This window comes from Lepisosteus platostomus, chromosome 9, assembly GCF_059453375.1.
Source record: "Lepisosteus platostomus isolate fLepPlt1 chromosome 9, fLepPlt1.hap1, whole genome shotgun sequence".
In the NCBI taxonomy this organism is placed as follows: domain Eukaryota; kingdom Metazoa; phylum Chordata; class Actinopteri; order Semionotiformes; family Lepisosteidae; genus Lepisosteus; species Lepisosteus platostomus.
Genome location: NC_142619.1, coordinates 45329531 through 45353903, shown reverse-complemented (window position 1 = coordinate 45353903; position 24373 = coordinate 45329531). Strand labels below are relative to the sequence as shown.

Below are 24373 nucleotides of genomic sequence, written 5' to 3'. Positions count from 1 at the left end.
GGATATGCAGCAATTAATGAAAGACTTAGGAACTTAAAAAAAAGATATTATAATGTGTAGGCTTAACTAACACAATTTTAATGGCCTGAATCTGCACTGTATAATCTGCACTGCACTCATAATGAGCATATTTAGCAAAAACATCAGATCAGAACTACCCATAGTTTACATTTTAGTTTAAATCCATCTTTTAGAGTGTATAGTCTTATTGAAATGTTGAAATTGAATAGAGCCTAAAATAAAGCATAGACAAGTAACTCCTCAAGTACACCGGCTTTTGATGATTTTCCTGATGTTTTCGAATTTGTGTTAAAGAAAAAGAAAAGGTCAATTTGAAAAACTGATCTCTGTGACCACTAAGCACCTTTGGGCATCTCATTCCTTAGAACTAGCTTTGATGCTTAAATGATTCATAAAATAACATAGGTGTTGAAACAGTGCAGCTGTCACTGAGTGGTGTCCGGAGAACAGCCTTAAGATTACGGAATGAAAAATTTAGAGAGAAATAGGTGCACACATTTGAATGGGAGGTAAATGCATGTATTTGCACACGAGTGCAACAGAGCTTGCACAGAGGGTTTTTTTGTTTTTCATTTATATGTTGTGTATACAGTCCACACTAGATATATTTTGTCACCTGGTATTTCTGCAAGTTTGTTTTTTTTTTTACGGAAGTGGGAATTATTAAACGTCATTGCTCTCAAGTGCTTCTGGAGGCTTGTTAATCAATTGCCGTAAACAAAGAAATTTTCCAGGTTCTTTCCGAGTAACCACCACTAACGTCTCTCCGCTCCCAACAGCGAGGTGCTTCAGTTGCTCAATGGAGCAATGTACTTTCCTCTCATAGGCAAGAGAGAGTAGTCTAGATGACACAGGGCGACTCCTGAATACTCCCTGTGTCTGAACATCAGCAGATAGACTGACAGTTTCAGAATGTGTGATGGGAGAAAAAACAACAAATAGGTAGCTGCTGTGTCAGGAGTGCAGGTTTAGATTTTAGAGTGGTGCCAAACAAGATCAGCCAGAAGTTAGTGATGGGAAAAATTCATGTTTGTAGTGAAGAGCTGGTGCTTGGTGAAGAGTCAGATAGAAGAGTTGTGTAGCAGTATTTAACAAAGAGAAGATTGAAAACTGGGCATTAAGGGTTAAGCAATGCTCCACTGTCCAATTGTATAAAGTGATGAATCATAAGTTAAATGAAAAGTAAAAACTGGGTATGAAGAGTTAAAATGAGTATAAGTCTCCAGTGTCTCCTAAAAGTGGTGATTGTTTTAGTGAATATTGCAAAATGAACAAATTGTGTTGAATCCTCCAGTGCCTGCTGATTAAGAAAGATATATTATAAAGATGAAATAAGAAGTCAGGTGTAACTGAACAACCACAAAGGCACTAGTACTGTTTGTGTGTCCGCAGAACTGAAAAAAAAAGCAACTGAGACGAAAGATGACTTGTAGTCTTGACGTGTAGTCTTTCCCATGAGTGAATCAACAGGTTAGATCTAGGATCTCGGACGGGTTCTGAAAAACAAGGACAGACCACTTGAACTGCAAAAAACAAAAAGTCACTCGCTGGAGTTGTCACACCCTGGTACTGCGTGAAAGTTAAAATTAACAACAAAATAATCACTGATATCATAATCGTTCAGTACAATGCCAAGACTTATGTTTCTTCATATTTCAGATCATGTACTTTACAAATACCTTTATAAAAAGTTTTAAATTTTGGAACTAGTATTGTTACAAATTCAGCGTATTGTAATCATCTTAAAATGTGGACAATTTAAAACACAATATTTATTTCTGTCATGGAGCAATACAATCTCATGGAGTTTTTTTTTTTAATTAGGTTACTTAGTAATCCAAGTTATTATTAACAAGCAACGGTTAAAAGCAAAACAGGTTTAATTGAAACTATGATTTCCCATTTACCTTATTATTTGTTGCAGTTCAATTCACTCTACATTCTGTATGCATGACACAATAGTACAATTATGAAAGCAAATGGGCTTTGTACAGTAAAGCACTTCAATTTCTATCCTGAAAATAGCCTATTCTTGAATACAGCCTGCAGCAACTGCATAGGTTCTGAGGTAAATTAGATTGCTGTCATATTTAATCGCAAATGACAAAGACCAGTGTAAAAATTACAAAGAGCAAAACAAATTATGCCATAGCTAAAAGGTATTTTTACCAGCCTTAGAAAAGAAAATACAATATCGTGAGAGTGTCCAATAGCGTTTGGGACTGACCTGTATCATAAAAATGTGCAATCTGTGTTATAATATAACATTCTAATTTGAATTTTAAGCAAATAAGCTTTTAATAGTGTTATCTAACAGTAAACAAGAGTTAAAAAAAAATCAAAATCATGTTTCAGGAATCATGGAATCATGCTTCAGGAAAATTGTGAAGTTGGAAAATTAACAATAGGTTGGGAACTAATAGCAACACTATGATCTCAGCATGCAGAATTATTTCAGATGTTAACCGTAGAAATGTCTGAAATTTCTTGAACTAATGTACCCTACATAAGGTACCACTCCATCACTAACAAAATTACATTAAAATAACTTGGAGAGTGTTTTCTCTGTGCCCTTTAATAATAAACTAGGCTTCTTTATCAAAATAAATCTAAAATAACATCATAACTAAAACCTAACAATAAAGTGAAGTAATGGTTAGGGCTTGAGAGTCACAACTGCAAAAATGTGGGCTCAAATCCCAGGTGTGACACTACTGTTAAAAGTTCACCAAGGTGCTTCACTTATTATATACTATTCCAGTAAACAAAAAGCCTGCATCAACTACCAAATACCCTAATGATATTTATAATGAAGCAATCTTTATATTTTAAATGAAAAGGCTATTTGTACTCTGAAGAATAACATCCAAACATGTTCTATGAAAAAAGTTTCTCAGAGGTTAAGTAATGAGGGAAGCACCACAGGGATCTGTATTAGAGCCACTGCTCTCCCTGTTTTATATTGATGACGTAACTGTCACAGAAAAATTGCCAAGCTTGAAAACATAATAGTGGGATCAGCAAATTGTAGAAGCAACAAATGAAATTCAAAATGATTGAGAGAAAATTCAAAAACCCAACAGATGATGTTGCAGGGTATTGCATGCACGTTACTGAAACATGAACTATAAAGACAAAACGGAAAATGCCAAGCATTTTTAAAAAAAAACATTAGGTGCTTATGTTGGTATATCATTTCCATATGGTAGACAATGTGGTGGAAACAAAGAAGCCAAACAAAATGTTGGGGCACATAGGCAAAAGTGTAGAATTCAAATTTAATTTAAATCTTACAGTACAGGGATATAACTGTATGTTGAAATGTTGAAGTTTTATAATGAATAACTAGTAAGACCCCATTTAAGAATACTATATACTGTTTTGGTCACCACCTTATCAGATATTTCTGTTCTGTTTGCAGTGTTACCATTTCAGTCAGGCTGAAAAGCACTCTAGTAATGTGAAAGGTCCTAGTGCTGCACAAAAATCCCATACAATTACTCTGCAAGAATACAGTTTCATTATTAAAGTACTATACAGTACACAATAATAATACTATTTTAACAGTGTCAATAATATTATCTATCCATCCATTTTCTAACCACTTTATCAAATTCAGGGTTGCTGAAGAGCAAGCAGGGTACACCCTGGATGGGACACCAGTCCATCACAGGGCAACAATAATACTAATGATAATGATACCAGCTGTAAGTGTTAGCATATCATATTTGAGTGCGTTCTGACTTTAAATGTAGGCTTACATCAGGCTGTGTATCACATAACCCTTAAAATAGACAGATTTTAAAATTTGAGTCTTTTGTTAAATGTACAGTAGTTAAGTCAATATGTCACCAATGAAAAGAGGCTGCAACAGAATTTATATTGATTTACTGTACAAGGTTGCAGAACTTGCAATTGTCCCTCTTAAGACCATTAGTCTTCTTAGTACTACGTAAGTATTCTTAGGGGTTTATGATCCAGGGTCCTGTGCCACAATGTACTGTAACTCAGATAATTTTAGAGTTGGGCATTCAAGCTCCCAATATTATAGGGTATTTACATCAAAAACATTTTCACCAAAAAAACTCTTCAGTGCCCGCGCATAATAGATACATAATTAGTCAGGTGATTATTTTGTAAAACTCTACAGGGCCTGAGATTTTAGGTCTTTCCAGGCAAAATGGAAAATGTGAAGGTACTTTATAAGGAAATAGGCAGTAGTTGAGTTGCTTCTCAAACAATGTCTGCAATACGACCCAGTTCCTTTTTATTTTGGTCTGCTGTCAGTATTTGAGCTTTTTTAGTAAGTAAAGAAATATACATAGTTTGATCTGCTTTATTGATCTCTCTGAAGTTCAGGCAATGCCTGCTAATGCTGTGCTAAAGAATACTGTATACAAGTCACGTGTGCCTCTCCATGCGTGGGATTATATTTGGTAGTTGGATTATTTGATAACACAAAATCTGCAGTTTTATTTTTTGTAATACAAACCTTTCAGAAAAGTTTCAAGCATGAACAGATGTCCTTTTGTCCTCATCATCTACTTAATCCTGCTAAATTCATGAGCACAGTCACGGCTTCACCTTTGGATACAGGTTGTATAGGCTCTGTTAATTGATGCTGTCAATCTATATAACAGCACTCTCGATGAAATCATAAAAACAGAAGCTCAGATCTGTACTCATTCACTCCTCAATATACAGCACTCTCCAAGGTTTACAGATCCTCAGAAAGTTATCAAGCTCGAAGGACACTAGAGCTGTCCAGAAATTATGGACACATTGAACAAACTGAAACATTGACGAGAACACTTAACTTTCAATTAAATTTTAAAGTGTAAAGGTAAGGTCACATCTGCCTTAGCTATGTCTGAAGTATGCCTTCTACAAGATTTAAGATGAGAATTTTTCAGTAAAGGCTACTTTACTGAAAAACCCATACAGGCCAGCTTTGTGTAGGAAATAGGATATTTGTGTATGAACAGTAACTCACATCTCAGAAATAGAACTTGCCAAATCTTTCAAAGTCACTGTTGGCTTCACAGTTGCTTCTCTAACCAGTTCCCTGTTTATCCATCTGTTCAGTTTGGAAGGTGTGGCCTGATATAGGTAGTTCTGAGTGGTATGATACGCTTCCCTTTTCTTAATATTGGACCTCACTGTACTCAAAGGGATATGTAACCTTCTCCTGATCTATGCCTCCCTACTATTTAATCCTTGAATTGTTTCAAAAGCTCCTCGGTCTTCATGGTTGATTTGTTGTATCACTTTGTGAATTGAGGCATGAAATTCAATATCTGAGGGGACTTGCAGAGAGAGATGTATTTACTCTGAAGTCAAGTTAAACCACTTTGATTACACACAGACAGAGATCATTACACTAATTTTGTGGCCTTTCAAACTATTGTTCTGCACCTAAACAGAGTTAGGGTTGCCTACGTATGCAATTGAGAATGCTTTAATTTAAAAAATATATATTATTTATTTGCACACCACTTAAAGCCCCATCAGATTGATAACTCAATGGTTAGCATGCTGCCTTGCAGCACCAGGCCCTGGACTCAGTTCTGGACCTGGGGTGCTATCTGCATGGAGTTTGTATGTTCTCCCCTTTGTTTGGGTGGGTTTTCGCCAGGTCCTCCCACAGTCTAAAGATATACTGGTAGGTAATTTGGCTTCTAAGAAAATACGCCATGGTGTGAGTGTCTGTGTTTTTGTTTGCCTGCCTTGCAATGGAGTGGTGTCCTGAGCAAGGTGTACCCTGCCTTGCACCCATTGCTTGTTGGGATAGGCTTCGGCTCACCCACAGTTCTGAATTGGATGAAGTGACTAGAACATGGGTGGATAAAGCCTGACTACAAGTTTGGACAGCAACAAAATGTTGCAATTACCAAAACTTTGCAGGGGGTGAATACTTTTTCAAGATTTTCAAGGCGTTGTATATTGAAGTGCCATGAATATTCAACATTTCATGTTTTACTTCAATAGCACGCTCAGTATATGTATAATATAACATTTTAAATAATAAGCAGGTATGTTTTTTGATTGTTTGGGTAGTATTGTTTCCTTAAATAACAAAATACTGAGACTGGGTCATTTCATTAAAGGTTCCATGTGCTCAGTTTATGGTTTATGAGTTGAACTAGAATTCCCAAAAAGTTCATTAAGAATTGAAAAATGCATATCAAAAGGATATGATTTTAAAACATGCGCAAACAGCAAATGATAGCTCAGCAGTTATCCACATGTTTGAAGGTGGCCTTTCTGATATTGCTGGAAGAATGAGATGTTCGCTTCATCAATCATCGGGCTAATCCTTATAAACCAGGAAACCAGTTCTGTTTGCAACAGGGCACGTCCTGGAATGTAAGACATCTCCACCACCACAGTAATCATTATCAGACTTCAGCACAAAAAGAATGATCTGTGCATCAGCAGGTCAAAATGACTGTAGTTCACTGTTTGCATTAAAATGGTTTGCATGCTTGGAGGCTGTTCAGTGGTAAGTAGCTGACAGCAAAGAGATGACATCACTATCTTCTGTGAACCAGAGATCATCTAAGGCAGTTGCAGAAAGATGTACTGTATGTTGTATTTTATTCACTGATGAATGTCATTCTGCTTGACAGACTTAATAGAAGGCAGTGTGTTTTTACATGTCATGAGCATTATGTTAACGGTTGCATGGGTCAGACCAACCAGTAAGGTGGTACAGTAAAACTGTAAAATAAAAACACCTTTGCAGATTGAGGGTAAAATTACTTCTCTGTGCTACACTGAGCTCTGTTATTTTTCTTTTCTTTTTTTCATTTTGTGTTCCAGTAAGCTTATCAGGAAGTGTTGACATTTTTTTAGAAGATCAGACAGTGTTTGAATTACAATGATGCAACATCAAGAAAAAATACTAAAACAACCTGATGGCCATGACTGGCCATCCTTCACCAACTGGCTACAGATACAAAGGAAGAGTATCAGAACATCCCATAGTAGTCTTACCACACAGTAGCAATCCTGACACCTTCCAATAACAAAGGGATCACTATCTGCTGTGATAAACATTACCTCAAACATAAGCATACAGATTGTGTGGAATGAACGAGATAAATGTTGGGTGTGTACTACAGGGATCTTCTTCCACCAGGTCTGCAAGGCAGGTGCCAAATCACTGATTTTATTTGATAGTGATTGATGTTCACACATGCATTGGCCTAACTCATCCCACAGGTGCTTGGCTGGCTTCAGGACTGGTAATACTACAGGCCACTTTCAACATTGGGAATGATGGAAAGAGTAGCTCTTGAGAGAGTGCTACTGTAAATGGCAAATGCCCTGCATGCTCTCAGAGCACATTCCTTCTCTTTTTCACTAAGTCATTGTATCACAGCAGTGATTAAAACTTCAACAGACATTAAGATATAAGATATATACAGTGAAAAGTATAGATGCAACAGAACTTGCAGCTGTACTGTGATAAGACTGAGGTTATGCTCATAGGATTCCAACATCAGCTTTGTAAAGTGGTTAACAATTGGTAACAACAATGATGTTGCTGTAGGTGACTGTACTAAAATTCAGCCTTTGGTGGGTGTTAGAAGCTTTTGATGTTACTTTTGCCAGTGTGATATCATTTGAAGTACAGCATATGCTAGGAACATGACAATGGCATATTGTTTCCTCCTGCATAACATTACCTTACTCTGGCTTTTGAGTTAGTTTGCTATACATCTTTCTACTTTCTTTTTGTTTGTGTTGTATATTATATGTGCGAGATTGTACAGTTCTTTGCGCTTCTTGAAAAACAGTGCTAAACCTGTGATACTTTTTTGCATTTCTTAAGTAATAACTTGGTGTAAAAGTGTTAGGTGTTAAAAACTCAAAATGAAGGAGTGAAACGGTTAGTCTGTGAAGATTATTGCATTTAGATTTGAAATTAAAATATGTCATGTGAAAAAATAATCATCATAATTAATTGTGAACGTATACCCTGAGCACCCTAAGCATATTTTGTAAAGATCTCATGACACATTTTGAAACAGTTGGGGTGTTATTCCCACTGTCCTGACTAAATTCCACTGTGGGTTTCCACAATCTGGCCTTTCTAAATTTCCCCCTTAATTCAATTGCTGAAGCGGTTTCTCACTCCTCCACCCAATCTGTGGAGTAGTGGGGCTGTTTGAAAAGGGTAGTCGCCACATGTCACCCAAGTGGGTGTTGGACTCCTACATGCGCTTTAAGGTCCTTTGGGATATATGAAATATCAATTCATGGAGTGATTTCAGCTGAATTTTGCTTTCATTCAGTTATGATTAGTTTGCAGTGTATGTTTTTAAAATGAATAGTCAGTTGATCATACCTGAAAAACAAAGCCTGATATTTCTAACACTGATGGCAGAAAAGACCATCATCAGGAAAGTGGCCTCCTGGTGTCCCCTAGTGAGGAAATCCAGAACTACATTTCATTTAGATTGAACTTCCTCTGTAAGTCACGATAAAAGCATCTCATTTAACAGTATGACATTTTAGAGGATAATGAAGTGTACAGGGTCTATGTCTATCTGACATAGAACATAGACATAGATAGACATCCAGTAGAAGACAGAATGAAAAATTATGACAGAGATTCTAAAACCTCAAAATCAGAGTATGCAAAAAGCAAAGGAACCCCAAATGTATACAAATAAATAAAACTCTACATGTAAACAGTCCATTGTCATAAAAACACAAAGAAGACATGTGGGTGGGCAGTCTCATAAACACTGTGTTTTACATAGTAGAGTGTTGAATAGAGGCTGCCATTGCCACTCACCTGAGTTAAACCATTTCTCCCCTTTTTTTCAGCTATGGTGACATGGTTCCAAAGACCATCGCAGGCAAGATTTTTGGCTCAATCTGCTCTTTGAGTGGAGTCTTGGTCATCGCACTGCCTGTTCCCGTAATTGTCTCGAACTTCAGCCGGATCTATCATCAGAATCAAAGAGCTGACAAGCGCAAGGCTCAGAAGGTACATTAATGCTTTATTACAGTTATTACATTTTCTTGGCCTTCATGTATTATTTTACCAAGCCACAGAAAATGTAGCACTAAATGCTTAATTGGTCATATGAGGAAGCTATCACATTATAACAATAATAACAAACCTTTTCTTAATTAACAAAGTCCTTTGTCAATTCCTGACAGTTAACATATCTTTTTAGCCGATACCACTGTGCGTATTTCTGTTCAGGAAGTCAAACGTTCTTCCAAAATAAACAGACAAATTAAACTTCTCATATGGAAAATCATTCAATCTGTCATAACAATTTCAGCAGCCATGAAGACTGGACAAACACAGACAAGTGCAACCCTGTACTCACAATAAGCTCTGAAAGTCCCTAAAAGTTTTGATGAATTAGAAAAGCTTGTGAATGTCTTGGTAATTGCTTGCAAAATATTGCAACTATTGTCTTCAGCTGAGCCACAGACTTCATTTAGAATTTATGATTTTTTAATAACTTTAACAGAAATTAAATGTATGTTGTTATATAAATATATGTATATTCTGTCCAATTCTTGAACATGGACTTATGTCTTAGGGAATCCAGAAACTTTTTTGCAATAATATAGAAATTCTGCAAAAAATGTGATATTAAAACTAAAAAGAAAACGAACATTTAATATTTTGCAGGCTTTCCATTTGCCTCAAGATTGTAAGTGTTGGTGGTCGCAGTTCCATTCTTGTTTCATTCCCCAAACAACTTCACTGCTAAGGGAAAAAGTAGAGGTTTTCCATTGTGAAAAGTAGAATGAAAAAACATAACATTTCTGTGGAGGCAACTTCAGTGTCAGTCAAAACGGAGGATTTTAAGGTGGTCTTATAAACCATTCCCTGGTGGTGTGCAATGTACAATTTGAAAAACACTTTCCCCCAACCTGATTGTAAAGATTTTGAGAATTGATTTGGACCTTCTCACAAAAATGGCTTTCTTAACACTGTTGACAACAACTCTATACAACAATGCTTCCACCACCAAATGTGTCGTTTCTGCGATTCTCTGCTCTAGATGTTGTATAGGAATAGCAGGCTTGAATAAAAATGGAGCGATGTCACTGTACATTAGTAACAATTTACCAGTTACCAAACTTATACAAATTCAATCAAACCACAGTATGGGCACTTGGACTGAGTAGACAAGTAAGAATAAGCAAAGGTGTGGTAGCAGTGGAATGCCCAGCAAAATGTTTTAAGTATTAATTTCAATAAAGACCAGTGTGACACAATTAATATTACCTGTACTGAGGCTAATGTGGGCATAACTGGGAGCTTTAACTATCCATCAATAAACCAGGTCAGCCTAACAAACAGTAAAAGTCACATTTAATATAAATAATTTTCACATGAGCATCCTGTGATTGCAAGAAACACGTAGTCTAGAAGTGGGAGTAACCAATATCGGAAACTGCTGTGGCACTGTACAGGAAAGGTCCTCTGGCCTTGACAGGCGAAGTGGTAAACCAAGCTCTTCCTCACTACTTAATACTAAATGTCTGTAATGTCAACAAGGGGACAGTCAGTGGCTTATTCATGCCAATTTTAATATGTGACCTGTGCACAATCTCAAGACAATATTATCAATCATGTATTGTCTAACATGTCAAATGCATTTTATCTTACCGTTTGTCAACAAGAAGCAAGAAAAGGCTGGATTTATAAATAAGGTGTATAAAGATAAAAGAAAACTGCACTAGTTATTCCATTTTCATGAATGTAAATCAGATCTCAATGTACCAAAATTAATTATTAAGGTAGTGTTTCTGGTTTTGAAAACTTTTGTATTTGCCTCTGGAATGGAGGTGTCTGCTTGTGAGTGTAGCTTATCCCACCAACATCAGTGGGAGTCTAAACCTGTGGCTATAGAACTGCACACTTGTTCAGTGCAACTTTTTGCTAAAATATTTCCAATCATTAGTGTTCTTAACTATGTATTCTTACTGGTATTATTTTGAATACTGCTTAAGTGATGGCTTATCTGAGCAACATAGGCTTACTAAGCATATATGCATCTCTACACTTGAAATCTTTGAATATACAGAAGGGCCTACTGTTGCCATTTGAAGATATTATTTGTATCTGTCTTATACAACTATCAGTGTAATTTTAAAACACTAAATCCCTAATTGGGAAATTTGCTGGTATGTATCATTGAATAATAGTAAGCATTTACATGTCTCAGACCAAATGGCAGTAAAACTAAAAATATGACACAGGAAGTTCCTTTTGCACTCCTTGGATATGGAGTGCTGCCATGTGAATGTATCATCGATTGATGTGCACATTTGATTAACACAAGAGAGTCAAAGGTGGGTTTGTCTAACCCAGAAGTTCTGTTCTGCATTACTTTCCCCTTGGTTTTTAAGGACACACATCACTGTCATCATCTAGACAATTTGCTCGAGCAATAAAAAAGGAAAATATGGTTCATGGGTGCATAGCAAAGAGAATAGGATACAAGAGTGCTTGTCTTAAAAGTGTGCAGCACTCTCATTAGACCACATCTGGAACAGTTCTGCTCTCTAAATTTAAAAACAGTATGAATACCTGATACTATTACTCAAGGACATATGTTGTGAGGTAAGGCTGAGAGAACCTTCTCTCATCAGACTTCAACAATAGCATATTCTGCATGAATAATAAAAAATGATGTTTTATGCAGAGCAAAAATAGTTAAAGACTAAAATAAATCACCAGACAATTCATTTGTAGCCTCATACATGGTTTCAAAAGGCTAAACTACATTTGAAAATCATCAACCGCCTAAGACATTTTTAAATTGTTAAAATTCAGTCATGTAACCTGAGCAAGGAATGAAATACTGTATGCAAACAAAACATTTCTGGTTCCATTTAGTTACCTGTAACAGACATAGACACAAAGACAATTGCTTTCTGAATGATAGAATTAAATATATTAATAAAGATTTCCATTTTCCTTTTTCTTTACCAGAAATGCATCCAGGAAGCTAAGTCCATTCCTAAGAGGCCTTTAAGAATTTATTTTTGAACTATACAATATCACATGATAATTCACTGTATGCTCTCAGCTCTTAATTTAGAACAGTTAGTCCATACTTTACACAAGAGGCCCTTGAGAAAAAAATTAGTTTATTCCTTCCAGTGTCCAAAGACATAACTGCAAAACCAGTGGCAAAGCATTCCCAAAAACAACAGTCTGGTTTTCAAGTTAGCTAGAATCTCAGAAGGAACTGGATTGCTTAAGTAATGAAAGGTTAAAACGTGGAAACATTACCGTGAAGGCATGAAAACTCCTGAAACAAATGCAAGAGAAATGTTGTTAAAAACTTAATTTACAGCAGCATTTCTTTCATTCATCAGCAGCAAACGGGATTAACTTGGATAAATCACAAGACAATAACACTGCAGGAAAAGGGTTTAGGAAAGGAATAGCAAGAAAATAATTGGACATATTATTATAGACATATAAGAGAAAAATAGTATTTAATAAATGTGTATAGAAAAGGAGAAAAGGATTTTGACAGAAAGGGACATTTTAAGTATATTATGAATGGATCTTCAATACGTTAGTGAAATTTATAGATTTGTTATTAATTAATTGTTAATTGGTATTTATCTGTTCTATTTTCCAGTTGCTATATAATGTTATCCAAACATTTTCTAATAATATGCTTAGACAAGTAAAGGTCATTAATGTATAAATTTTGTTCTGATAGTAATTATCATGTATTTAGTTGTTATCACCATTCTTGCAAGACAGCTGCATGAGTTTTCATATGCTTTGTTTGTTAAACATTATATTAAATCAGTCTGTGGCAAATCAATTCTAGAAGCACGTATTAATTCAAAATCACCAGAGCACAATAATGAATACTAATAAGTACAACTAACAAAGGCTTGCAAACAAACAGACACATCTATTTCTATCCCCAAGTCTTCGGTTTCGGATTCGGTTTGATTAGCTTCAGGTGTAATTTCAGGTTCTTCAAATGTGCGTGTTTTGGCTGTGAACGTAGGAGGTGTCAAAAGGGGTTAGGTGAACACTTTTTCAATCTCCTCAGTGTGACAGACCTCCATTCTCACTTGCTGCAGTTTCATGCTGGAAGTTTAAAAAGCACCCCTGATTTAAAAAAAGAACAGAACATAGAAAGCTAAATGGCATATGTTTTCCAAACAGAAAGCGAGACTTGCTAGAATTCGGGTGGCGAAGAGTGGCAGCGCTAATGCATATATGCAGAGCAAACGCAATGGCTTGCTGACTGATTCACTTGAGCAGGTAATGGTCACAACTGACAGAGCAGCATCCCTCTGGTTATGGATATACTGAGCTGGTGCATGCAACTTTCAGAGTGGTAAAGGGTGTATCTGCAGAGCTGTAACATAAGTGCTTCAGTCGTGTTCTCTAATGTTTCACTCACCAGTGCCAGCAGCAATGTAACTCAGAATAAAACCTGATGGGTTTCCAGGTCTTCATTGCACTGGCCCAGGGGGTTATGGGACCCATTATTACTAAATAAAGGCAATGCATGCTGCTGAACCAGGAGCAGACACTGACAGGCAGTGGTTGTGGGGGAACCCACAACCACACCAATCTCGTCTCTTCCACAACGTTTTCCTTTAACCGTCATCAGCTCTTTTGTTTTATTCCTCATGCATTTTTAACACACATTTGAGACACACCATTTAAGACACAGCTGAAGACTGGTCTTATACTGGGCGATTGCCCCCATGGCATCATCTTAAAGCATTTGGATTTCATTGTGTAAAGGAATGAGATTTTCAATCTGCATGACTTTGGAAAGCGTTTGAAGTGTCTGGAAGGGTCGTGTATTTTCATGGTTTAAATAAGGCTGCCGATTATATACCTATCCGTATATGGTTACTCTCAAAATGTGTTCTTATGCAGACTGCAGAACATTTAACAAAGAATTTCGAATTTCTCACCTGCACCATATAAGCCAAGTTTCAACCATGAACGATCCAGTCTAAAAAACAGACATTTATAAAAGTCCATGTTGAGTGGAGGAGAAATGGTGAAATAAACCATTAGCTCCTTAACTTTAATATGGCTAGAGTATGTACCTATTTTCAGATTATGTTTGAAGGATTTTGCGTTATGTATTTTAAGGCCTCAAAAGAAGCAGGACAGGCCCTGGTTACCAAAGTAAGCTCATCCTTTGAAAGGCAACATCACCACTTACTGCATTGTCTGGAGAAAACAACGGTAAGGAGTTTTTGAAACATGCATAACTGCGTCAATACTTGTCATTTCAATAATGTTGGGTACTGTATCTGTTTCATGTTTTTATTTCCGATCGTGGATTGCTCAGTCCACATAAACCAGTAGTGAAGGTGGACCAATTACCTGATTATGATGCAGGTATCTGAATTTACTGTTCCTTTATTTCTCAGAGGGGGTAGCACTTAACACTGAGATTACTGTGTCAAGATATCCTGTCACTTTCTATAATGAGTTTGCTCTTGAAAAAGATACCATGCACAATAAGCCATTCTTATAGCTAAAGGTGGATGTTTTGACAATTATTGTTCTGATGGTGATTTCAAAATGTTTTTACACGCCTAATGTTCAAAGCAAACCTTGTATTTTTATATTGAGACACTTCTATTCTCAATGAGAATTAGAGCGATTTCTCCAAGGGCATGATTTGAATCTGCACTCTGCTGAATCTTACAGTACAGTAAAGTACTTTAGGAAAAAGCACTCGGGTAAATGGAAATGAACAAAGAAAATTACTTACCTCTTACCACTCTCCCGCTCCCCTGTGTCAGATGGATACAAGGTATCTGAGAGTTCGCTGGACTCAATGGAAACTATTACAGTACATTGGCTTGCTTAAGCATATTGTTTTGATATCCCCTCTAACCATCGGCAGATCCCGAGCACTAGAACTCCCCAAAGCCAAATTATGTTATGAAGTTCTCCTGCGGTCTTTTACAAGATGGTTGTAGGGGATCTAAAATAATGTTTTGCTTGTGGAAGCAAGCCTGCTGGGAAGCAGGGTAAGTTTATTACTGCAATGATTATAGAAAATCTATAATAAGAGAGAAACAGTATGTCCTACTTAGCCACATACAGTAAGTTAATGTTATTGAAAGCTGTGCAGTGTAAGGCCTTCTGTAAGTGTCTGAGGTATTAGCTCTCAAAGATGCTATTAGAATGTAATCCTTGTCATACAGTGAATCTTTAAAAAAAAAAACCTCTTGTGAATTACTTTTAAAACTGACATGTTTCCTTGGATTTACAATTGTTTCACAACACAGTTTGACCTTAGCTAAATGTGAGTAATGCAAAACTCATATTCTCTCCAAAGAAAGTTCCACTTTTAAAGCTCATGTCTTCACTCCATTACATTACAATTACATTTACACAATGGCTGATTTGCACATTGTCACCATTCCACCTGAGCTGCTGTTCGAAATCCACATAAGTAGCACAATTTTGTGTAAAATTTATAGTAAAAACAATAGAACATATTTTACCCAGTTCTAGTATAAGAACAACTGAAAATTTCGGTAAAACATGCAAGCATAACAGAGGTTTTGCATTGTAATTATTCACTGCCCAAATGAAACTGTCCTCCTTTCTTACAGATGTCCCAGAATCCCATGACACACAAACAACCAGTCATTGTTTCTAACTAAGATTATAAAATTTAACTTGAAACTGCTTGAAAATGAACAAAAATGCTTTACATTTTCCCTGGGGAATCAATATCTCTGTCTTACCCTTTAATTTTTTTATTTAGATTTTTCCGCTTTAAAGCACTTTGTAAGAGATTCCATCCGGTTTTCTAGTTAAAAATATTTAAAAAATCTAAATTTTATATTATTTAAAAAGATAAAATTAAAAACATGTAGCCCCTAAACCTAGATTTGTTTTTCTTGTTCTTCATATTAAATGCCCGGCAATCCGTTCCATGCCAGTTTTTTGTTTATGCTGTGTGTTGTGTGTTGTGTGTTATGCTATGTGTTGCTGTTCAATTTCTTTGCAAGAATCATGAGTTTGTGGACGAGCAGACCTATGAGACCAGCTGCATGGAGGTATCCACAGCGAAACAGCCGAGATCTCGCTCCTCCTCAGTCTCCTCACAACATGGCCTGACGACGTGCTGCACTCGACGGAGCAAGAAGTCCTTCCGCCTCCCCAACTCAAATATGTTGGTTAGCCGCCCTGGAAGTGTGCAGGAACTCAGTACGATCCAGATCCAGGAGAGGCCAATGTCAAACAGGTACTCTAACCTGGGCAGACGTCAGGTTTGCCTTGGCTGTTAGCATTTTAAGGTAGTGCTCAGTAAGGGCCAATCTTTGCACTTCACCAAATTCATTTATAGCTCTCTTTTTTTTAATTAGGTGAGCCATGCAATGTTAAAAACAAGCTTAAGTTTTCTTTATGCATTATACAGTCTATTTTGGTTTATTGTCAATGCATACGACACATGAGTAGTGCCTTTTTCAGCTTACTCGTCCCTTAGTTGAATCCTGCTTTACAGTTTGTGCATTATCTTTTTTTCAAACTAGTGTGAAATGGTTGAGTAAGGTCTGCAGCAGGAACAGTCAGCCTTAAGGAATTTGTGGTTGGATTATGTCTGATATTAAATACCAAAACACTGAAAGTCCATTAGGCCGCTTTGCAACACAATGTGCAGTTGAAATCATGTCTCATCTTGTTGGAATTTGCCTGTCTTGGCTTCTTAGCCCTTTAGATTTTTAAAGTGATTCGACTACAGGCAACTGCAGAAATCTTTTTGTGAGATGTACTGTGTAAACTCTTTCGTATTTCTGTCTGCTCAATTTTGTGTGTGCATTGATTTTTTTTTTAAAGTCGATCCAGTTTGAATGCAAAGATTGAGGAGACTGTCCATCTGAACTGTGACCAGCCATACATCACTGCAGCAATAATAAGCATGCCAACCCCTCCTGTGACAACGCCTGAAGGGGACGACACTACAGGGTCTCCAGACTACTTGCAGAGCAACATAGTGAAAGTGTCAGCATTATAAACCGCGCCTTTCTCTAAGTAAAAGGTCTTAAAGAAGATCTACTGTTGGATGGCTATGTGCTTATTTTCATGAGTATTTGAAGGATTGCAAAGACTGGAGGAAGAGTTTTATTTTCCAGGGTGACAGTCTTACGTTGGCTATAGGTTTTAGAAAATGAAACATAGCTCTTTATGCATTGAATTTTGTGTAAAGTTAAGAGCTTGGACCTTGCAAAATAAAAGATGCAAACATTCTCTGAATATTTAAATATGGTGATCACACTGAAGCTTTTAGCAGTGGTGCACACACTATTAAAGGAAATTATTTTTTAAAACATCGTGAGTCCAAAACCTGGAAGACAGTTTCATGGAGACAGCAATTAGGCCTAATTTTGGACTGGATTAAGACATAATGTTTACTTTTGAAGCAGTAAAGTACGAATAAAGAATTTTGTTATTCAGAACTGGAAAAAATGCTATATTAGATTTGTGTATATTATGCAAATGGCTGCCCTTGTGCATGTTGTATGTACAGTATCTGCAACTGTGATACTGCAGCAAACTTTTTTCCAATACACCAAGTGAAAAATCAGTTTTTGTAAGGCTGGTTTGTGCAGCTGTTACTGCCTGACACAACCTATGCTTACAGAAATTGTTATTGAGATAATTGCATTAGATACTGTACTTTTTTACTTCCGATACTCATGTACTGTATATATGTAATTTGTTTTTGTTTTGTGTGGTCTTTTGTATACAAAGGCAAAGGTGGTGTAGCTTACAGTGTTGAACCATTGTGAATATCTTTGATGCCAATTTGGACACAGTTTGTGAATTGTACTTCTTATTTGCTGTTTGTTTTGTTGTTTGAAAGAGCTTTAAGCTCTTGCATGAATCTCCCCATCTAAAATTAGATTTCTTGGTTATTTTCCAAGCATTTCATTTTAAATACCTTTTTAATAGAAACATGTTCCGCCCAATCCTCCATCCATCCTTTATCTAAAAGCTGCTTTTGAGTGTTTGCTTGTTGAGTGTTTTGTTCCTTATCATGTTGTAAGAATTTTGAGCAGAATATTAATTACGGGATAATGTTTGCTTTCTTTCTATCAGAGGGATTAGGGTGCATGCATATATTTTTAATATTTTTGACACACAATATTCCATGTTCTATGAAGATGAACTTTGTCAGAAATTCTAACCCAGATACTTGTATTTATTCATGAAACATAAACATTCAAATAATATAAGCAGCCTACCAAGTATATGACAATGTCTACTTTTTTAAAGTAATTTTTAAAACATTCAATAATATTGGATTTACTCTATGTGCATTGAAAAAATACTACCACGCATTTAATAACAAACCAAAGCTTTAGATTACCTTACCAGTTATGAACCATTCAAATATTTTAACATAGTTCGACAGTAGTTTAAAAAAAAGTCTGAAAACAATTGTTTTTCATAGAAACAATCCAAAGTAGCAACCAACTTTTCATTTGTTCTTGTTAGTAGATTTATAATTGAAAGCAGATTAAATTTAATAAGATGTGCAGCAGCTTTGAACACTCTGATTCTGCTGCAATTCTCTTCTTGGCATAAAATATAGTTTTAGAAAAATAAAATAAAAATCTGCAATTAATTTTAGATAGATAGATAATACTTTATTAATCCCGTAGGTAAATTGATGTGTTACAGCAGTCCAGCCCAAGACAAGCAAAAACAGACATCAGAATAGTTATAAAACAAAAGACAACAAAATAAATAAAAATAAATAATAAATAAATACATAGGTGTGTGTAAAATGTGATGATCATAGTCACTGTAAAAACAATAAAATATGTGCAAAATGTGCATAGGTTTATACAGACTGCTTGTCCAAAAAGTACAATGGAGCAAACATGCTGTCCATAGATGAGCAAATGAAGGGCTAACAGTCCTAGCCTAGGGCAGCGTTATAAACCCTGACAGCCGCCGGAAGGAAAGACCTGCGGAAACGTTCCCTTGATCACCATAGCTGGAGCAGTCTGTTGCTAAAAGTGCTCCGCTGCCCAGTAACAGTCCCATGAAGCGGATGAGAGGCGTTGTTCATGATGACTGTGAGCTTGGTCAGCATTCTCCTCTCAGCCACCACCTCCATGGGGTCAAGGCTCATCCCCAACACAGTGCCAGCCTTCTTGCTAAGTTTATTGAGCCTATTTGCATCTTTTGTCATGATGCTGCTGCCCCAGCACACAACAGCGTAGAAGATGGCCACCGCCACCACTGATTCATAAAAAATGTATAGCAGTGTTCCACACACACCAAAGGACCTGAGTCTCCTAAGAAAATAGAGTTGGCTCTGACCTTTCTTGTACAGGGCGTCAGTGTTACCAGACCACTCCAGCTTATCATCCAGGTGTACCCCTAAGTACTTGTAGGAATGTACGCCCTCTATGTCCTCACCCTGGATGGAAACAGGGTTCAGCGGAGACTTATTCCTTCGAAAGTCGAAGATCATTTCTTTGGTCTTGCTGGTGTTAAGCTGGAGATGGTTAAGATGACACCACTCCACAAAGTAGGTAATCAAGCTCCTATATTCCTCCTCCCTCCCCTCTCTAATACACCCCACAATTGCAGAGTCATCTGAAAACGTCTGCATATGACATGTCTCAGAGGTGTGTTATGATATACATGATTCATATAGGAATGACATCATTAAATAAATAAGTAAATTTGTGAACTACGTATATACCACATAGGCCTCTTTCACATACACATCTAACACTGCTTTAAAAGGCTATGGGTGTCCCCAACATAAAATATGGATGCTTGGCCCACAAATCCTGCAATGCAACTTTGACCTCAATGTCATCAATCTAATGTTCAAATTCCAACCTCAGAGAACAAGAACTGTTTACTTATTAATTTGTTCTAGTATGTATCATACTAATATTACAAATATTTTGTAAACCATCACTCTGTATACTGTACCTGCCAATATAGTGCCCATCTCTATGAAGGATGACATAACTGAACCTAGTAATTATAGAACATTAAGTCTGACTTCTATTGCATGGAAGATCATGGAAACCATTAGTAGTGCTAAATTAGAGAATAACCCATATAAAGATCAAATTATAGGGTACAACCAAAACTGATTTATAAAAGATAGGTCTTATCTTACCATCTTGTTAGAGTTCTTTAAACAAGCAACATCAGTTTTGGGTGTACACATGGGGCATGTGATATGGTGTATTTAGGCATTTTGCTCAAACTGGGGTAATGTAATAGGTGGAGTTTCACATGGATCTGTACAAGGACCACTGGTCTTACCAGTTTATATCAATGATCTAGATTCTATAAATGCAAAATTGGAAACACTGAAAGGGAAAACTTCTCACTGTTCAGGCTCACAAACTCATGTTTTATTTATTATAAACCAGAAGGTATTTGACCTTAGATACATATTTAGTCAAAGTTTTTACTCCAAATTACATCACGTGCAGACAACCCAGTTGTGTGGCTGTTAGCACTGCTGCCACTCAACTCCTGGGCCCTGGGTTTAATTCTGTACTGTGGCATTTTCTGTTTGTACTATATGTTCTCCGCTCAGTTGTATGGCTTTCATAAGGTGCTCTAATTTCCTTCTACCTTCAGAAGGCATGTGTGTGTTATGTCCAATCCAGGGTGTGTTCTCACCCTTTGCCCTGTGCTTCAGGGACTCCAGGTTGCCAATACCCTTATTAGGAATAAGCAGCTTTCTGATCAAGGATGTGTAACAGGGCTCAGTGTCTCTGAGCCTTGTTACAGATGGATGGACTACTCATATTACATAACCAAGAGAGAATATAATATGACGTAAAAGAGCGGTATATCGAAGAGGACAAACTCATGGTATCCATATGCTAAGCTATCTTAATTATCATAGCTAAACATTAAAGTACACACCAAAACCACTACCAAATGAATTCTGAAAATATGTTTACAAAAACTACAGAAAGCATAATAGAATGATTTTTAGAAACTAGTCTAAACACATTTCAGCCCCCTTGTCTGACATTATTTTGCTTTTCATCAAAATACTGTATTTGATATACTATTGTCATACATAGACTAACTCTAGACAGTGTACTGTATTTAATTGGTTTGTCAATGTTTTATCATGGATTTGAATTACTGTACATTTAGTCATATTTACTTGAAAAATAATCTATAATGCTATTATTTGCCTGACATGTACTGTATTCATACAATAGCTTTTATTATAGAATACTGTATTTTGATGAAAGCATTTGATTTCTAACTCACCTTGTAAAACTACAAGACTAAATGTAATCTAGGAATTGCACACTTTTCATTGTACAGTGAAAAAATTAATATACAGTACTGAAGTTGTACAGTATGTAGAGTATCATTTGCATTTCAAAGTAGAAGACAAAGATAATTTCTCAAGCATATAAAGTTATTTGATTTTTAAAGCAAATGGTAAACCTTAAAAGCAATACAGAAAGAGTTTTAATTGATGAAGTCAGTAAACTTATGATCAACAAATATTTCCATTAGGTTTGATTTAATCACAATTTGAACATAATGTATAGTACATCTACCAGCATTTAAAACATAATATTCACAGGATATGACAAGTTTAGCAGTCACCATTTCTCAAGAATTTATTATAATTGCTGATGATTTCCAATTAATACAATAAATATTTCCTTTTATTAAAATAAACTGTACCTGAAGACACTTTCACTGGTTCAACTATAGTGATTAAATGTTACAGACAAAACATTTTAGTCACAAAGGATTGAATAACAAGTGTAGGATAAGATATTTCTTTTGTATGTTTAGGAAGAAAAATATTTAAAACATTTACTTTTATTCTGTCATAAGTGGTGTGCAGTAACACAGTTGAGGCATTCCTTTTTCATCATTATGTAATGCCTATAAACATTAATGTTTTAATGTATTCATACAGGAAAATATAGAGTGACCAGAATCTGAAATATTTTATAGCCTCATAGTATTCTGATACATTACAAAGTAAAATGAAGTATGTTTTTACAGATTTTTGGAAATCTATGTGACAACAGCAATATGTACAGTAAGCATCTCAGTACATTGCACTCTAATACTATGGCCCAAGCATTTTACATATTTCAATAGCAGTAACATTTCCACAATGGCCTAATATGACTTATGCAAGAATAGTTTTTGTAAAGATTTTCTTTATATTAAAACAATAAAACTACAGACCTATTTTTAAAACACAAATGATTGTGTTTAGGTGATAATATTAAAAATATTTGTTTTTGGTTGTGAATTGACTGTTGCTGATTGTGTATAGTGCGTTATGTACTGTAACAGAACTGTTATTCTTCTGTGTAATATATATATATGAGTTAGCTGTTTTCAATCCTTTTGATTGAGATGTATTGCATTTTTAGTTAGCATCCTACTCCACAACATTTTACCAGTTCTATAGTTTTTTTTGGAGAAATAAAAAACTGCATGCTGTCATTGAAGAATCTAGATCTGTTGTAACAACAATGGAACTGAAATACTTTTTGTTTAGGGTGTTTGTTGAGACCTGAAAGGCAGTGTTTTTAGAAAAGCTTAGCTAATGTTAAATGAAATAATACAAATGCAAAATTGAATTTGTTACAGATTGTGCTCTGGACAAAATATCTATAAAAATTATACATGACCAAAAAGTGTGAAGTCAGGTGCAGAGTCTATTAACCAATGAAATTACTGTCCTATTAAACTGCTGATGACATAAATACTGACCTCCTTTGTCTTTTATAACTTTAATGGATGAAGACATTTCTTAATGCTCTGAATAGAGGCTTTGGGTGTCCAACACAAGAACAGCACTAGCTAGTCTTTAGCAGTCCCCTTTCTTTCTTGGGTTTTCTGTTCATTATTTTTTGTAATTACAGAATCATTTCTGTCCAAGCAAAGATGCTAGACATTAAATAAGATACATTTGTTGGACTTGCATTGTAATAAAAAAGAAACAGCAATACAGAAGTTAGCCTTGTAAAGGTACATAGTTGCTATGTAGCAAGCCTACACATGCTTGGGTAAACTGAACTGGGAATTATACAACCACTATGTGATCTATTTCTGCTTTAGCTATTTTTACACAAGTGTTAGAGGTTAATAGTTTTATTTCCTGCACTGGGTCATTTTACCATATGCTGCAACGTGTTTGAAGAACATTCAGCATCACCAAACACTGGGTGCATTATCTACTGTACACCACAACACAGGAAACTGCATGGTATGTTTTTACTAATTGGCATCAGACTGGCAAAATAATAAATGCATGTGGCAAATAAAGACAACTAACAACTGGGATGGTCATGTCTTTTTAATTAATGAGTTTAAAATCAAATTTTATTTTCCCTGGACTAAAGCCAATATAACCCAATAATGCAACCACTATAAATTAATGTTAAGCCACTTTAAGGTATAGTTTATAGTTAAGTCCTCATGAAATTCCCTAAACCAATTCCATGGTAACTGTTACAGAGCAACAGCTCAAACACCACTATATGACAAGTAAATGAACAGATACAAACTTTAAAACAAACAAAATGTCTTTTGACAGTACTAGAAGTACATTCTATTTAGAAATTGTTATTTTGTATTTAATATCCTTTTCTTTTCTGTGGTGTGGAGGGGTGATTCAGGCTCTGGTTTTGGAAATGAAAGCTTGTGGACCAAAACCAGGAAAGATTAAAAAAAACATCCAAGCTTAAAAATACACCTTTCAGATTTCTAGTGGATTGACATAGTAAGCACTTTTACCTGGTATTTGAACCCGCATCCTTAGAGGTGTGAATCCAGAACCTACCCGCAGTATTATTTTACAGAGGTGTGAGAGAATGCTCAGGGACTCTCAGATACAAAACACTTACAAAAGGGTCTGTATTTGCAAGATGAAATGTAAAAAAAGAGTGACATGTTACATTCTCTGAAATAACATATTTCTTTAAGTCTACCAGGCAAAATTATTGCCTTCAGGTGCATTACACTGTTAGGCGCTGCATACATCTGTTCTCTGAACATTATATGCTGTCCTAAAACCAGCCTTTAGAAAATGTTTAACCTAATTTTCTTTTGCAACTTACATTAAGGAGATCTACCTAGTGGATTCTTCTGATCTGTTTGAGGTTTATGTACAGGGTCCATCGAATCACCTGAGTGCTGCGTGACCCCTGCACTGTCCACACCTGAAGTCCTCCTGTGCCTACCTGTAGCCATGCCGACACACAGGGGTGACAACAACCAACAACCCACACTAAGGTCCAGTGTCATGTTCTTCAGGGCTCCATTTCCATTACACAGGTCCAATTTACA

At 36.0% G+C, this 24373-nt stretch overlaps 1 protein-coding gene across 2 annotated transcripts in view; it reads left to right on the top strand.

The window, feature by feature from the left end:
* kcnd2 (potassium voltage-gated channel, Shal-related subfamily, member 2) overlaps positions 1-22788 on the top strand; it is a 172869-nt gene extending 150081 nt beyond the window's left edge. The window contains exons 3-7 of one of the 2 annotated variants that reach the window (XM_088645216.1): positions 8860-9022; positions 13208-13306; positions 14159-14254; positions 16045-16280; positions 16874-22788. In XM_088645216.1, coding sequence (XP_088501342.1) covers positions 8860-9022; positions 13208-13306; positions 14159-14254; positions 16045-16280; positions 16874-17051 — 772 coding nt within the window. In that variant the 3' untranslated portion in view covers positions 17052-22788. The remainder of the gene's footprint in view (positions 1-8859; positions 9023-13207; positions 13307-14158; positions 14255-16044; positions 16281-16873) is intronic. The other variant, XM_088645217.1, reaches the window with a different exon arrangement.
* The last annotated feature ends 1585 nt before the right edge of the window (positions 22789-24373 follow it).